The sequence below is a fragment of the Podarcis muralis genome, chromosome 13 (assembly GCF_964188315.1).
Source record: "Podarcis muralis chromosome 13, rPodMur119.hap1.1, whole genome shotgun sequence".
Classification (NCBI taxonomy): Eukaryota; Metazoa; Chordata; class Lepidosauria; order Squamata; family Lacertidae; genus Podarcis; species Podarcis muralis.
The window spans coordinates 20,033,490-20,049,194 of record NC_135667.1 but is presented as its reverse complement, the minus strand read 5'-3'; the positions used below and the strand labels follow the sequence as shown (position 1 = coordinate 20,049,194).

At 49.8% G+C, this 15,705-nt stretch overlaps 1 protein-coding gene across 2 annotated transcripts in view; it reads right to left on the bottom strand.

Annotated features, from left to right (window-relative positions):
• Positions 1 to 15,705, bottom strand: part of ALDH16A1 (aldehyde dehydrogenase 16 family member A1) — a 44,559-nt gene that overhangs the window by 27,472 nt on the left and 1,382 nt on the right. For both annotated transcript variants that reach the window (XM_028751978.2, XM_028751975.2), the window contains exons 2-11: positions 14,844 to 15,624; positions 11,910 to 12,295; positions 9,715 to 9,817; positions 7,843 to 7,969; positions 6,827 to 7,005; positions 6,564 to 6,641; positions 5,465 to 5,649; positions 4,684 to 4,836; positions 3,119 to 3,316; positions 2,277 to 2,375 (exon numbers count right to left, since the gene is read on the bottom strand). In XM_028751978.2, coding sequence (XP_028607811.2) covers positions 2,277 to 2,375; positions 3,119 to 3,316; positions 4,684 to 4,836; positions 5,465 to 5,649; positions 6,564 to 6,641; positions 6,827 to 7,005; positions 7,843 to 7,969; positions 9,715 to 9,817; positions 11,910 to 12,295; positions 14,844 to 15,624 — 2,289 coding nt within the window. The remainder of the gene's footprint in view (positions 1 to 2,276; positions 2,376 to 3,118; positions 3,317 to 4,683; positions 4,837 to 5,464; positions 5,650 to 6,563; positions 6,642 to 6,826; positions 7,006 to 7,842; positions 7,970 to 9,714; positions 9,818 to 11,909; positions 12,296 to 14,843; positions 15,625 to 15,705) is intronic.

The following is a 15,705-nucleotide window of genomic DNA, read 5'->3' as shown; positions in this document are numbered from 1 at the left end:
AGTACAGTGGTACCTCTAGATACGAACGGGATCCGTTCCGGAGCCCCGTTCACATCTACAGGCAAACGTATCTAGTGATGGCACGTCTGTGCGCACACGCGTCGCTTTTTGCCATTTCTGCACATGCGCGCGACGTTATTTTGAGCGTCTGCGCATGTGCAAGCGGCAAAACCCAGAAGTAACGCGCTCCGTTACTTCCGGGTTGCTGCGGAGTGCAACTCGAACACGCTCAACTTGAAGTGTATTTAACCCGAGGTATGACTGCAAGGTCTTGAAAAACTCATGCAAGATTCCAGTCCTCCTGGTTTGGGAGGGTTGAGACAGGACTGGAAGCACAAGAGCAGTGCATGCGGAAAGCTCAAAAATTAAAAAGTCTTCTGTGGTTGCAAGGCAGGAATTCTTTACGCCATTGCTCTGCGTGGGCCTCTTAATTCCTTAGCAAGGTTTTGCTCTGCTGTCAGGAAGAGAGGAGTGGCCATCTCAGGCAGCAATGTCAGTAGAGCACGAGACTCTTAATCTCAGGGTTGTGGTTTCAAACCCCACATTAAGCAAAAGATTGCAGGGGGTTGGACTAGATGACCCACGTGGTCCCTTCCAAATCTACAATCCTATGATTCTATGAACGAGAGCAGCACATTGACCATCACTTAATTTATTGACGTATTTTTACTTGCTGGAGAAAAGGATGGAAAAAGAACCAGATTCTTATCTTAATCAACCAAGTTTTGTAAACAGACATTCCACCAGTTCTCCAATCTGGTAGAGAGTCAGTAGAACGGGGCGGACACCCACCCACGTCAACGTCAAGGAGAAGAAGTTCCCCTTGCTTTGACTAACTCTAAGGGGGTTTTTATAGTGCAGAATATGGAAACAGGCCCTGGTAGTTGAAGGGAGATGCCATACAGGCGTGGACTGCCATGCTAGGGCTTTGCCCACTGGGGTGGGGAGGGAATTCAATATGCCCTCTAACCATTAGGCCACACTACCCAATTTAGCTTCTATTCACTCCATACCAGGGGTTTCCCCAATGGCGGTCAGTGGTCCACAAGCTTCATTCAGGTGGTTCGTGGCATACTTGTAAAAATAAGACTTAAAGATTACACAGCATCCAGCACAGCGCATTGCGATTGCTACATCTGGCAGGAAAAACTATTAAGTGGTGCATCAAGACCCTCAGCAGTTTTCAAGCAGGGGAAGAGAGGGAGAAATTTGGGGAACCACCGCTCTGTGACTAAGTCATCACCTGCAATTAAATCCTCAGCCTTCGTAAGGAGTAGCATGGTGGAGCTTTTTTTACCTCCTGTCCCTCTCTGTATTACAAGGAACCCTTTGCATTTTTAATTAGGAGGTAGAGAGAGAAACCAAAAGGGAGGACAGCTGTCGCTTCTCTGTCTCAGGAGCTGAGTCAGATACCTTTTTACACCCGCCTGGAGCTTTTCTGGCTGCACACAGTGACGTATTTACCACCACTACCCATGTGCTCCTTTTTTTGCTTAATATCCAGTCTGATAAAGGAGTCTTGGTGAAAATTTGCCCACTTTGTTGTTCTAGCCGGTCCTGAGGTCCCTCCATACTGGTGTCTTTCTGCAAGTGTATTCTGCAACGTATCATTGACGCCATAATCGTGCATTAGCATGTCTGCCCCAAAACATTTGCGGACACTAACAGTATTGAAGTGGGACTGTGTATAACCACCTCGATTCCATCATGAGCACGAATTATCATAAATAAAAATGACAATAAAAAGGACATCTGAAGTAAAGTGTAAAGTAAAGCAGAGCCAGCGTGGTGTAGTGGTTAAGAGCGGTGGACTCGTAATCTGGTGAACCGGGTTTGATTCCCCGCTCCTTCACATGCAGCTGCTGGGTGACCTTGGGCCAGTCACACTTCTCTGAAGCCTCTCAGCCCCACTCACCTCACAGAGTGTTTGTTGTGGGGGAGGAAGGGAAAGGAGAATGTTAGCCGCTTTGAGACTCCTTCGGGTAGTGAAAAAACCAGAATATCAAATCCAAACTTTTCTTCTAAACCATCTTCCAAACCATTTCTATACCATTTCTTTGGTAAACAGTATTTTATGTGGTAATACTGATTTCTGCCAAAAGAGGGCTCCCTTCTCTTTTCTCTTATTGGTTAGTTGTATTTCCTAGACAGGCTCAACAAGTGGACAATTATGAACAACTAATATGTCCCCTGCTTAATCTTTTTTTGGGGGGTGGGGGAACTCACACCAACCAGAAAACTATGGGTCTAAAGTTTTGGCAGTCACATTCTCCTACCTCTTCCCTGACGCAACGGGAGGTAGGATACACGCCGGTGATTAAGGTCGGAGGGTAGAACAGCCCACTTGATGGGAGGGATGCCCATGCTTGGAAAACCTAAAAGGGGAGGGAAATGGTTTATTTCTATATATCACATCACTGAGATGCCCAAGAGCATAACACAGTTTAAAAAGGCAAAGCAATCAGGAGGCGACATATTTTACAAACCAGGTGATTTTAAAAAAATAAAAAAATAAAAATAAAAATCCAGGAACAGACCGTGCCAAAAGCATTCTGAAATTGCACATTTTAAAATGTAAAGCTTCTGCTAATTATTTGCTAAGCAGTGTACAGAAAAGAAATCATACAGAACAATAAAATCGTCATAAAACCAAACAGAAGCGGAAACGCTCCTGTAAAATGCCTGCTGGAATAATGCTTTGTCATGCGCCTGAGCAAGAGCTACAATTCCCAGAGTGGTTTAACAACTGGCCCCTCTTCACAGGGAATTCTGGGAGTCGTAGCTCTGTGAGGGGCGACAGTTAACAACCCTTAAGAAACTACACCCCGCCCCCGCAACGATTATTTGGGGGAAACCATGTCAAGATAGCTCAGGTGGTAATGCATGAGACCCTTAATCTCAGGAACATGGGTTTGAGCCCCACGTTGGGTGAAAGACTCCTGGATTTCAGGAGGGTTGGACTAGATGACCCTCGGGTCCCTTCCAGCTCTACAATTCTCCGATCCTCTGAGCCATGTCTGTTTGAAGTAGCATCACAACACTTTAAACATATGGTGTGTGTGTGGCCTTAAAGACCACCCCCCTTCTCCAGAAGCCCCAAGAGGCCCAAGCCCCTCACCTCAGCGCCTTCCGCTCGAGCTTCCTCCACTAGGCCCTCGATGGCGTGCCGCTGCTTCTCGCTGACCAGGGCTCCCAAGTCCACGGCCTTGTCCAGAGAGTCCCCCACGCGGAGCTGCCCCATTCGGCGCTTCAGGCGTTGAACGAAGTCTTTGGCAATGGATTCCTGCAGGAGCAGCTGAGACCCGGCACTCCGGGCCTGAGGAAGGGAGGAAAACGCCAAATATCTTGAGGGAATTGATTTCAACCAAATTAATACTCCCCCCCCAAAAAAAACAACAACCCTGTTGCACTCTACAGTGGTACCTCGGGTTACATATGCTTCAGATTACATACGCTTCAGGTTACATACTCTGCTAACCCAGAAATAGTGCTTCAGGTTAAGAACTTTGCTTCAGGATGAGAACAGAAATTGTGCTCCGACGGCGTGGCAGCAACGAGAGGCCCCATTAGCTAAAGTGGTGCTTCAGGTTAAGAACAGTTTCAGGTTAAGAACGGACCTCCAGAACGAATTAAGTACGTAACCCAAGGTACCACTGTATGTGGTAACACCTGCCTAGCTTTGGAGAAACATTTTCTCTTCCACATGGCTGAAAAACCTGTCAGAGTTCCTACTACATCAGGGGTGAGGAAGCTTTTTAAACCCAAGGGCCACATTCCTTTCTGGGCAACCTTCCCAGGGCCACACGCCAGAGGAAAAAAGGGAGTGGAGCAACCTTTGTAGCGAACAGTTCTTTCTACACAGATCCACACCCATCCCTCTCTATCCTCCATTCAGGCAAGGAAGAAGCATTATCCAGAGTTCAAGGACTTCATTCCAGTCAGGCAACAGGGTGGGTGGGAAGTAGGGTCAATGTTGCCTGAAGGAGGGAGAGTGGCATGGAAAGAATCCTGAGGGCCAGACTGAGAGGCTTGGGAGGCCCGCGTTCAGCTCCCACTCCTCAGCAAGAGCCAAAACGCCTACCAGAGGCCTGGCAAAATGTAGGGGCTGCCCCAGACCCGCAGGCTACTAGGTGCCAACTCTGTGATAGAAAGGGAGGGGCCCCAGCAGTATGTTAATTCAATAAAGGTAAAGGTAAAGGTACCCCTGCCCGTACGGGCCAGTCTTGACAGACTCTAGGGTTGTGCGCTCATCTCACTCTATAGGCCAGGAGCCAGCGCCGTCCGCAGACACTTCCGGGTCACGTGGCCAGTGTGACAAGCTGCATCTGGCGAGCCAGCGCAGCACACGGAACGCCGTTTACCTTCCCGCTGGTAAGCGGTCCCTATTTATCTACTTGCACCCAGGGGTACTTTCGAACTGCTAGGTTGGCAGGCGCTGGGACCGAACGACGGGAGCGCACCCCGCCGCGGGGATTCGAACCGCCGACCATGCGATTGGCAAGTCCTAGGCGCTGAGGTTATACCCACAGCGCCACCCGCGTCCCTATGTTAATTCAATAAATAATAGTAAATTACTATTTTTTAAATTACTATTATTATTATTTTTATGTTAATTCAATAAATAATAGTAATTTAAAAATGACCTTTCTAGGCCTCAGTCTGCCTACCCCCAGTTCAACCTACCTGCCCCCAGTTCTGCCAGACAGCATCTACCAGCCCGTCGACGGCGCTGTCCAGGTCAGCCGAGTCAAAGACGATGAAGGGCGACTTCCCTCCGAGCTGCAGAGACAGCTTCTTGCCAGTCCCAGCAGTGGCCCGGCGCAGGCTGCGGCCCACCTGAAGCGATGGCACAGGGTCCGTGCACATGAGAACACGGCTTTGTGAGTATTTAAGGCGGCACACTTCTTTTAAAATATTCATGGGCCGCCTTTCGGAGCATCACTTTGTCAAGGCTGAACAATTTAGAATTCGGCGTTGGAAATAGCAAGCCCCGCAATATAACTCTCTATCAACGTTTAATCGGTAACGGGCAGCATGGCAGGGCTGTGCTGCTCACCCGGCCTCCCTCCATCAGAGTCGCTGTGGCATACCGAGGCGGAGAAGGGGAGAGGAGAGGAGAGGTTAGCGCGGTGAATACCTGCTGGCAGGAGCACCGGATTGGCTCTGCCAAGAAGTTTGCCCCGCGCCAACCTTGCTGCCCCTCCTCCACCTGGTGTGTAGAAGCAACCCAGAAGGAAAGAAGTCACGTGAACAGTGCCGGCTGCGACCACATCAAAAACGTAGGAAATGGAAAAGCAAAATTTCTGCAAATCCATCAGCTGCAAAGGAGCATGCCAACTGCACTCATGCATAAGCCGCAGGGACAGAATGTTGCAGCTTTCTGAAGGGTAATGGAGACCGGAATTGTGAGGCCCCAAACCAGGGCTATTCTAAGCCGCTTCCCTGAGGGGAGAGAAGCACTCACCTCAGCAGAGCCAGCAAAGGCCACTTTGTCAACGCCTGGGTGGGCGGCCAAAGCTTCTCCCAGCCCCTGGTCACCTGTGATGACATTGAGGACTCCTGGAGGGAGCCCAGCCTGGGCACAAATCTCAGCCAGGAGCAGAGCCGTCAGCCGGGTGGAGCTGGCTGGTTTCAGGACTATGGTGTTTCCTATATGGCAAGAAACGAGGGGCAGGTTGAGGGGAAGAGAGAGAAAAGGAGAAGATGTGAAGAAGAAAGCAAACGAAATACCTAGCTTTGTAGTCTGCACTCCGCCCTGGTCATGCTGTGCTGGCAACCAAGGAAAGAGAGCAAAGACTAGAATCACACATTCTGGTCCCCCGTTATCTGTTTACAACCTCGCTTGCTAGGGATGCAAGAAGGCACATTGTTTTCCCTTCAGCTGGAACTAGGAGATTCACATCCATATGGGGATGCAGGAAGGTGACCGGTGAAAACTAGTGAAAAACACTCCAGGCCACAGAGGTGCCAATTTGAATAAAATATTGGCGGGGCCAAGTAAGCCCTGAATAATCGATCACCAGACATGCTGCATGCACACCGCTTGAAAGGCAATGCTCAACAACTTTGTGGGGGGTTGGCCCCCTCAAATATTTTACTGGGGAGGGGAGCCGAAGGGACCTCGGCCCCTGGAGTTGGCTCCTATGTTCCAGGTGGATCCAGGAGTTATCCCAACAGGATACACTGTGCCCTGATATTTTACAGCTCCAGTTTTCACGTCTCTGTTTTTTTTAATAGTGAAAAAATAAGCCAGCGTGTCAATGAAATATAAACAATTTTTATGCAAAGCTGACTTGGGAGGGCACCTGCTAAAGGTTTGCAAAAGTATGAAATGGTGTGGAAAGTTGGGGAGGGTGAGAGATTCTTCCACCCTCCACATCCCCACTTGTCACTAGAGCTCAAGAAAACTGACAGAACTGTGGAGCCTTCTTCCGAGTCAGCTGGCGAGCTGAGCCGAGATTTGAACCCGAGTCCCACCAGCTCCAGTCCAACCACTGTGCCATTTTTGTCACTTTTCTCAGGGTCAACAGATGCTCCCACTGCCCTCCCTCCACTTCACATACCCATGGCCAGCGCCGGACACACCTTCCAAGTCAGAGTCAGCAGCGGGAAACTCCTGGGAATGAGAGCTGCCACAACACCTATTGGAGGGAAGGTTGGGTTTTTATTGGACCTCTGGGCACAATTAGAAACCGCAGTGTTAAAAAAACAGGGAGAGGGCAGTGAGCTGAGGTGCTGCCATGTTCAGCGGGGAAAGGTGGGGCAAGGAGGAGGGGGTGGAGGCCCCCCTCTGCCCTGGGAACTCTATCCAGCCCCTCCAACTCACCAAGAGGCTTCCAGCCCTTCATCTCCACCTCCATCAGCTGGGCCCAGCCGGCGTGATGGTAAAAATGGCGGACGACCAACGGCAGGTCTGCATCTCGGGCTTCCCGGATCAGCTTCCCGCTGTCTAGGCTCTCGAGGAGGCCGAGGAGACGCTGGTGTTTCTGGATGGTCCTGGCCACGCTGGGGAGAGGGGGAAGAAGAGATGGCTGCCAGTCAAGTGAAGGTGGGCCTCAGAGAATACCCAAAGGGCCTTTGTATATTTCACAGTAAAAAGGGGGGAGCCATGACACCTTAAGAGAGGAAGCAGGTCGCCTGTTTATGTGAGAGATGAGCATCCAAAATGCTAAGTACAGTGGTACCTTGGGTTAAGAACTTAATTCGTTCTGGAGGTCCATTCTTAACCTGAAACTGCTCTTAACCTGAGGTACCACTTTAGCTAATGGGGCCTCCTGCTGCCGCTGCACTGCTGGCATGAGATTTCTGTTCTCATCCTGAGGTAAAATTCTTAACCCGAGGTACTATTTCTGGCTTAGAGGAGTCTGTAACCTGAAGCATCTGTAACCGGAAGCATCTGTAACCCGAGTTACCACTGTAAAGGGCTGATACTCACAAGGGCTGCAACATTCCAAGAAAGAAAGGACCTTGTGAGGTCTGATACCTTGTGCCTGAGGCAGTTGTGTAAATTGACACAGTTATACCTGCTAATAACAGTCTTTTTGTGTTGTTAAGAGCAGCTGAGCAGTAGGCCTGATCTATTCAGCCGCTGCCTGCCTGGGAATTAGTCCGTGTCTGTAAGAATGCTAGTCTTGCCGATAAATCTATATATAACACATTAGTAACATAGGTAATACCTGCCTGCCTTGTACGTGTATATTGAATCTAACAAGTGCAAAGGGCACTGTGAGTAAAAGTTATTGCTATCCAAACTTTGAAAAAGTGCCTTGCACAGTTTTTATAGGAGGGAACAAAAGAAGCCTAGGAAAAGTTTTCAGGAGTCAGAAAAGGCTGGCCACTTACTTGTACAGGTGCCGGGCCCGGACGTGGCCAGGGAGCTGGCTCCAAGTTTTGAACGCTTCGGTGGCAGCATCAACCGCTGCGTCCACGTCTTCTGTGCTGCCCTGAAGGGTGGTGGCCAGTGGCTCCCCTGTGGGGTGTGGAAGAAAGGAGAAGAAGTCTCTCTCACCACTCCCAGGGCTGGTTTTATAGCAACTCTGCAAAGGCATCAGCACATTGTGGAAGGAAGGATGCAGAAGCCATTTCAGGGATGGGGAATCTGTAGCCCCTCCAGATGTTGTTGGTCTGCAATTCCCAGTACCCTTGACCAGACTGGCTGCGGCTGATGTGAGCTGGAGCCCAACAACTTCTGGAGGGCCACTGCTCATCCCTGTGTTAAGCTAAGAAGAATCCAGCAGTTGAAGGCGACGATGAAGACAAAGAAGGAGAGAGAGAGAAGAAGAAGGTTCTAGTCCTCACTATTTTGGTCAAAGCAGTAACAGCCATTCCAGTTTGGAAACAAGAAGGGCAATGGAGGTGCCACTAGGCCCCTGGAAAAAGACTACATCTGGGTAATATCAATACTCAGAAACAGCCTTTCAGCCTCAGCTTACCTTGGTTAATAGCTCTGTAATGTGTTCCCCGCCCATCCTTACCTTCCCTGCCCAGTCCACACCAATGCAGCTCTCAGAACCAAGATATGCAAATATACTTAGAAAACAGCTTGGATCTAACCATTACTACCTTCAGAAGATAGGGGTATAGGAGGCTCCTTCACCAATTCCCCTTGCCCCCTTGCAACACTTTCCACCATCCAAAAACCTGCTCCAGAGGGTTGTCAGGGTTGGGTGAGGGACCTTCTGGAACAGGGTAGGAGGTGGTGCTGGGGACTGAAGGGGGAGCTTCCCCGCCTCTTTCCACCAGGAAGATTCCCACTGCTAGATCAAAAGCCTTGTATGGATGGAGGGCAACATCTAGATATAAGCCACTGCTTGCACAGATAGCTTTTTCATCTCTGAACATCACAGGAACTGAGCTTTAAAATTCACACAAAGAATAACAGACAGCCCCACCAGACACCCCTGCAGCTTTTTGGAATTCTATGTTAAAAAGAAAAAAGCAGTGTCAGATTCTGTCTCTTAAAAAACCAGAAATATTAATCTGTTTGACAATTTGACAGCATCTGAAACAGGAATGGACAGAAGGCAGTTTGGGGTCCACTGGGAGACCCCTGGATGATCTGCAAGAGACCTTTTGGATATTGTGGTATTATTGCAATGCACTCTACATGAGGCGGCTCTTGAAGACGACTCAGGAAAAGCCATTTGTCCGAGATGCAGTGGACAGGTTACTGGCTGGAGTTCCATCGAGATCTCATGTAAACCCTGTTTTAAAACAGCTGCCTTGGCTGCCATTTTCTGAGTCAAATTCAAAACGCTCACATTAGTGTTTAAAGCCCTAAACAACTCAGGCCCCACACAGACTGCCTCTTTCCCTACAGAGACCCTCATGGTAGAAAAATAAGTGGAGAAGCTCTTTTGGTTGTCTGCAGAAGAAAAAGAGGAGGAGTTTGGATTTGATATCCCGCTTTATCACTACCCAAAGGAGTCTCAAAGCAGCTAACAATCTCCTTTCCCTTCCTCCCCCACAACAAACACTCTGTGAGGTGAGTGAGGCTGAGAGACTTCAAAGAAGTGTGACTGGCCCAAGGTCACCCAGCAGCTGCATGTGGAGGAGCGGAGAGGCGAACCCGGTTCCCCAGATTACGAGACTACCGCTCTTAACCACCACACTACATTGGCTCTCTAGCTTCCCCAAGAAGCTTGGGGAGGGGGCAGGAGAGGGCATGCTCTGTGGCAACCCCTAAGCTGTGGAGCTCATCTCATCTGCCTCTACCTGTGGTAGGATTCTTGGTGGTGCAGGTCTCCCTTCCGTCCGGCTTCAGCCATTCTCCGCCTATGAAATGCCCGAAACTACGGCCGTGGGATTCCAGCCAGGTCTAAAAAAGGGGTGGGGAGAGAAAACAAAAAATTAAAGGGACACCCAGGTTTGTGAACTCCATCTTTCTTCTTTTCAAACAGAGCTTAAGAACTTGAATGTATCACCAAAAGTGTGCTGGGCTTTTAAAACCGCTGCCGTATTTAGTGTTGCAATTGGATGCTTCTACATGTCTTTAAGAAATGAGTTTAACTGTGCCTGTAAGGCTGCATAACCCCGTCTTAAACAAGCAAATAAAAGATGTCTTCTCCACATTCTTCCTCACATACAAAGCAATTCCAAGATATGGCCACAGACCCTCCAAGTGTCCCTATTTTCCAGGGATGTCCCTGATTTAGAGAAGCCATCTCGGTTTCTGATTTGATCCCAGAATGTCCCACTTTTCTTTAGGATGTCCCTATTTTCATTGGAGAAATGTTGGAGGGTATGGAGCTATCCGATCCCCGAGCCACCTGAAGGCAATCCTGTATAGGTAAGTTTTGTTAATGTTTAATTATGTTTTTATATGTCGGAAGCTGTACAGAGTGGCTGGGGCAACCCAGTAACATGTGTGGGTATAAATGGTAAAATTATCATTGTGGAATGGGATGTCCCTATTTTCATTGGAGAAATGTTGGAGGGCATGTGCCGGCTGCAATTCACAGGAAGTATTCATCCATCCCACCCCACAACCCAAAGTACTGCCATATGCAAATCTACATATATCCAAGCTATTAATTAATGGATCCAATCAGCTAAAGCTTAAACGATTAATCAACCAACAGCACAATCCTGTGCAAGCTAATTTGGAACTAAACCAGATCAAAGGAGCTTATTTTTTAGGTCGAGTGAGCAAAGGACAGCAGTGATGGAATTCTTTAATGAAGCGAAGAAGAGGCCATAGCTCAACTGTAGAGCATCTGCTTTGGATGCAGAAGGCCCCGGGTTCGATCCCAGGCACTTCCGGTCAGAAAAGAGCCCTGCCTGAAACCACTGCTAGTCAGAGTAGACTATGCTGAGCTAGATCAGCCAAGGGTCTGAATCAGTGTAAGGTGACCAACAATGATGCTAGAATCTGGCAGGAGAGGGACACCCAACCACATGCTTTGGTTCAACCCCTGGTTGAGAGCCAGTGATGGGGAAAGACCACTGACCCCCCAGGGTGCTGCCAGACAGAGCAGACAATACTGGGCCAGGTGTAGGGTCGGGAGGATGAATTTGTTCAGTCTACACTTCAAGCCTAATTTGCTAAACCTCAACTAGGTACACAACATACATTTAAAGTGTGCGAACACACACACACACACACACACACACACAGCAAGAATCCTGGGAGCTGTAGTGTATCCCTCAATGTGCTAAAATTCCCAGCATCCTTAAACTATAGGATTATTGGGTGTGTACACTTTAAATGTGCTGTGTGTATACAGCCATTTATTTGGATGGAAACACAGCTATCAATGGGATTAAATCTGTGATGCGGTTTTGGTTCAGAAAATGTGCAAAAAAAGAGAGAAAAGAGGCATATTTTCTAGAAAGGAATACACAGAGAAATGTGTATTTTTTTGAAATGCATACAAAACGCAGGTTTTTAAAATATGGATTTTGGATGTGCTTCTTCTTATAAAAAACGATCCACAAAAACCGGGAAGACGACTGAGCACATGGAAAACTGAACACAGATGGGCTGATGGGAGGGCAAAAGTAGAATTAGCTGGCCTGCCATTGTCTCTGGCGCCACCTACTGACAGACTCCCTGCCTTCTGCCCTACCGACACAATGGGCACCAACCACTGCCGACTTATTATAACCCTGAGATCACTGGTTAAGAGGCTTTTAGAATGTTTTCAGATTTTTTCCAAAAGCTGTTTTCAGGTTTTATTTTAAAAGGTTTTATTGCTGCTGTGCCTGCTGCTCGGGGCTCCTTCGGGAGGAATTGCAGGATATCCCTCAAATAAACAATAGCAATAAGATCGGAGAGGCCCTAAGAAAGGGCACTTTGGCGACCCTAAGGAACTGGAAAAAATTGACTTAGGGTGGGGACTGGGGATCTGGACTCCTGGGTTCTCCGAAAAAGGAGCAGAGGTCCAACAGGCTGCTACAGCACAGGCAACCTTTAAGAGGAGGGGCTCTTGAACGCTGGTGTCTTTCCGAGGTCCTCCTTCAGGGTCCTTGCAGAGCTCCCTGCTCCAGCTCTCCTCCTTGACTTGCCGAGGCGCAACTGCCTCCTTGCCGTCTCCCGCCGCCTCTCGCTCCTTCTGGCTCTTGGCCCACATCTGCCGGATCCAGTCCATCTCGGCTGTCCACAGCCTCCGGTCCTTCTCCCGCTGGGCTTTCTCCTCCTCCCACAAGCCCTGGAACAGCTTCTCCCTCTCCCGGAAGTGTGCCCGGATGTCCCTCACGAGATCGTCGAACTTGTCGTCCCGGGGCCTCTTCCTCCTGTTGCGGAGCTGAGCCAGCTTCTCCCGGGTGCTCAGCAGGGTCCGTGGCCTGGAGAAAACTGCAGGGGGAAAGGGAAGGAGTTATTTAATTTTTGCAACATGCTTTATGTGGCCCTGCCCTGGTACCTGCTCTAGAAGCTGCAGTTAGTGCAAGGACTGCTCACAGCAGCAAGCTACCAGGAACATGTTCCTTATCTGCAGAGGATCGCTGTTGCCAATTTGCCAATGGGCCAGGTCTGAGGTTGTGGTGATGAAAGCCCTAAGGAGCTTGGGCCAAACTCAAGCAAGCTATCTTGAAGCTGGATAGCTCAGTTGGTTAGAGCACATTGCTCACAATGCCAAGGTTGTAGGTTCGATTCCCCGCAAGGGGAAGTTGCATATTGCTGATTGGACTAAACGATCCTCAGATTCCCTTCCAACTCTATGATTCTATATGTGATATCACATACCCTACCCAGCCCAATGCCACCATTGGAGGAAATAAAGCATCACCGATTCTATATGAAATAGCACCACCATCAGGCCAGCTGATAAAACTACACATAAACCAGGATAAAATCCAACCCATCGCTAAGAGGCAAACTAAGGCCTGGGGGCCGGATCCGGCCCAATCGCCTTCCAAATCTGGCGTGCAGACAGTCCAGGAATCAGCGTCTTTTTACATGAGTAGAATGTGTCTGTTTATTTAAAATGGATCTCTGGGTTATTTGTGGGGCATAGGAATTTGGGTCGTCCCCCCTCCAAAATATAGTCTGGCCCCCCAACAAGGTCTGAGGGACAGTGGACAGGCCCCCTGCTGAAAAAGTTTGCTGACCCCTGGATAAGAGCCTCAGTGCAGTACAGGCAACTGCCGATCACTTCGACTTGCCCATTTACCTCTGGCAATTAAAAAATAGTAATTGTGTAAAGTTGAGGAGGGTTGGTTCTTTTTCTCTTCCTCTATTCTCCAGGCCAACAGCTTCCCCACATGGGTTACATGGATTAAGTAACCTGCAAGGCTGCTTTTATGAAACGTAGCTGTCAATTGTAGATTGGCTTCCTTACATTCCCCCAGAAAATATTTAAGAATTGGAAAACCCAAGTGGCATTATATTGATTTTTTTAAAAAGAGCAAGATGCAAGATGGAAAAGAGTGGGGCAAGAATGACCTCATAAAGACGCAGTTGGTTCATTCAACCTAAGAGGCCCCTGTGCCTCTTTGCTTCTTAGACAAGCTTTGTACATAGGCCCACCTAGGTTATTAGCCTGCCAAAAATCAAATGTACTAGCCTTGAGGGGAGGGAGGGGAGATACAAAGAAGCCCACCCTCCTCCTCCGGAAGCAGACTGCATTTCTGTGAAGGGGCTTCCCTCATCTGGAAGCCTGTCTTGTTCCTGCACTGGGGACAGAGGATGGATGAGGTTCCATCACTTCTTCACCAACCCACTCCCTTGCCTGCCTTCCCGTCCTTGTTGCCCAAGGCAAATGGGTAACGCCTTAAAATACAAGGCTCTATTTTGCATTCCAATGATATTCCACTTACTCTGATCATCCAGACATAATACAGTAGCAAAAACAGACCATGGAGTAACAAACTGATACCACGAACAGGATGCAAAATTGTGGGTTTTTTAAAAAAGAGTGATTTCAGGATATTGGCTGGGATATTAATAGGTTGGTATTTTTTACGTTTCCTGGCTTTTTAGCCTGGATTGGCTCCAACACACATAGATATATCAGGAAAGCTTTCAGGATTTTAAGTTCAGCATCCCTTTGGCCACCAGAGCCCAATAGCCAGCACATGTCTAGGTTCCTATTATGAGAAAAAAGACTAGGCAGAGACCAGTTTGAAGGAAAAGGTTATGGGCCAAGATTCCTGGGGGCACAGATTCCTCTTTATACCGAGTCTGACCCACTGGATGTGTCTAGCTCAATACTGTCCACACTGACTGACAGTAGCGCTCCAGGTTATCAGGCAGAAATCCTCCCAGCATTACCTGCAGATGCCGGCGACCAAACCTGGGACCTTCTGCTATATGCAGAGCGGATGAATGACCACTTAAGCAACTCAGTATCCACGTAAAGGAGGGAGTTTGAAAGCCAGACAGGAATCCTGGGCATTCTGGAAGGTGGTGATGCCTAGCAGTTGTCAGCAGGAAGATGAATGAAGGACTGCTTAGGAGCCTTAGGAAAGGGATGTAGTGCTTTTGGAAAGAGGGTGGGAAAGAAGCTGCCAAGATTTCCTGGGTTCTCCAGTAGGATGTGGGTTTAGCAGGGATGCCAAGTTGGGAAGGTGGGTGCAGGAAAAGGGAGCGTGGCCAGGTCATCAGGGTTTCCGGGGCCAGGTAGAAAGAAGCCATTTATTAGGGAAACCTTTGGAGTGGAAATGTGGGGAAGCTATGAGAGACAGGATTCCTGGCTTCAGTGTCATTAGGAACAGAGTGCAAGGCAAGCATTCTGACAACCTGGACATCAGGGCTGCAGCACCAGAGGAGGGCAGGATAGAAAAGGGCTGAGGACCAGAACTCCTGGGCTCTCGGGAGAGGAGCCTCGGGATATATATATAAATAAAATCATGTGTCACATATATTCCTCCCATCCAAAAACTCCACCTCTCGCTCCACTCACCTCTCCGGTTCAGCCCTGGTCTCCAAGGAGCCTCCAAGTGCGCCCGGCTCTCCCGGCGAAGGTGAGGCTGGTCCGCCCCGCCGGGGGTCTCCACGTGGGCGTCCTCCTGGCCATAGAGGTAGGCTCCCCCTCCGCCCCGGAGGCCGCTCTCTTCTCTCCCGGGACTTTTCTCCTCCTTGACGATCCCGCCGGCCACGTGGTGGTGGAGGGCCGGGTCCTCGGAGTGGAGCAAGCCCCCGACCCCTGCCTGGGAGGAGGACGACGACGAGGCGGCGGCGGCGGCGGCCGCTACCGCGGAGGAGGAAGGCTCGCCCTGCGGATCCCCGTCGCTGCCGTCGGTCACGGACACCTGGGTCCACGCGTACTCGTCCTCGTGGAGCTCGGGGTCGAGCTCGGGGTCGCTCTCCTCCTTGATCACCACCTGGCACCAGGGCGCCGCGCCTCCGCCCCCTCCGGTGCCGCCGCCGCTCCCGCCGCTGCCCAGGATGGCGTCGAGTTCGTGGAAGAAGCGGCACCTCTGGCGGGCGATGCCGTCCTGCAGCTTGGCTTGCTTGTAACTCTTCTTCAGGTCTTTGCCTTTGGTCCGGCACTGGTCCTCGTCGCGGAAATAGCCTTTCTCCGCCATCCGCTCCGAGATCCACTGGTAGACGTCGGCATTCCGGTGGCAGCGGTTCAGCTGCGTCTGGATCCCTTCCTCCCCCCACAGGGCGAGGAAATCCAGCGTCTCCCGGTGGCTCCAAGTGGCTGCCCGGGTGCGGGGCACTTTGGGGCGATCCGCGCTCTTGGGGCCCAGGAAGGAAGAAGGGGAAGGCGAGGACATGCCCGGGATGGGAAAGGACCGGCGATTATAATAATAAAATAA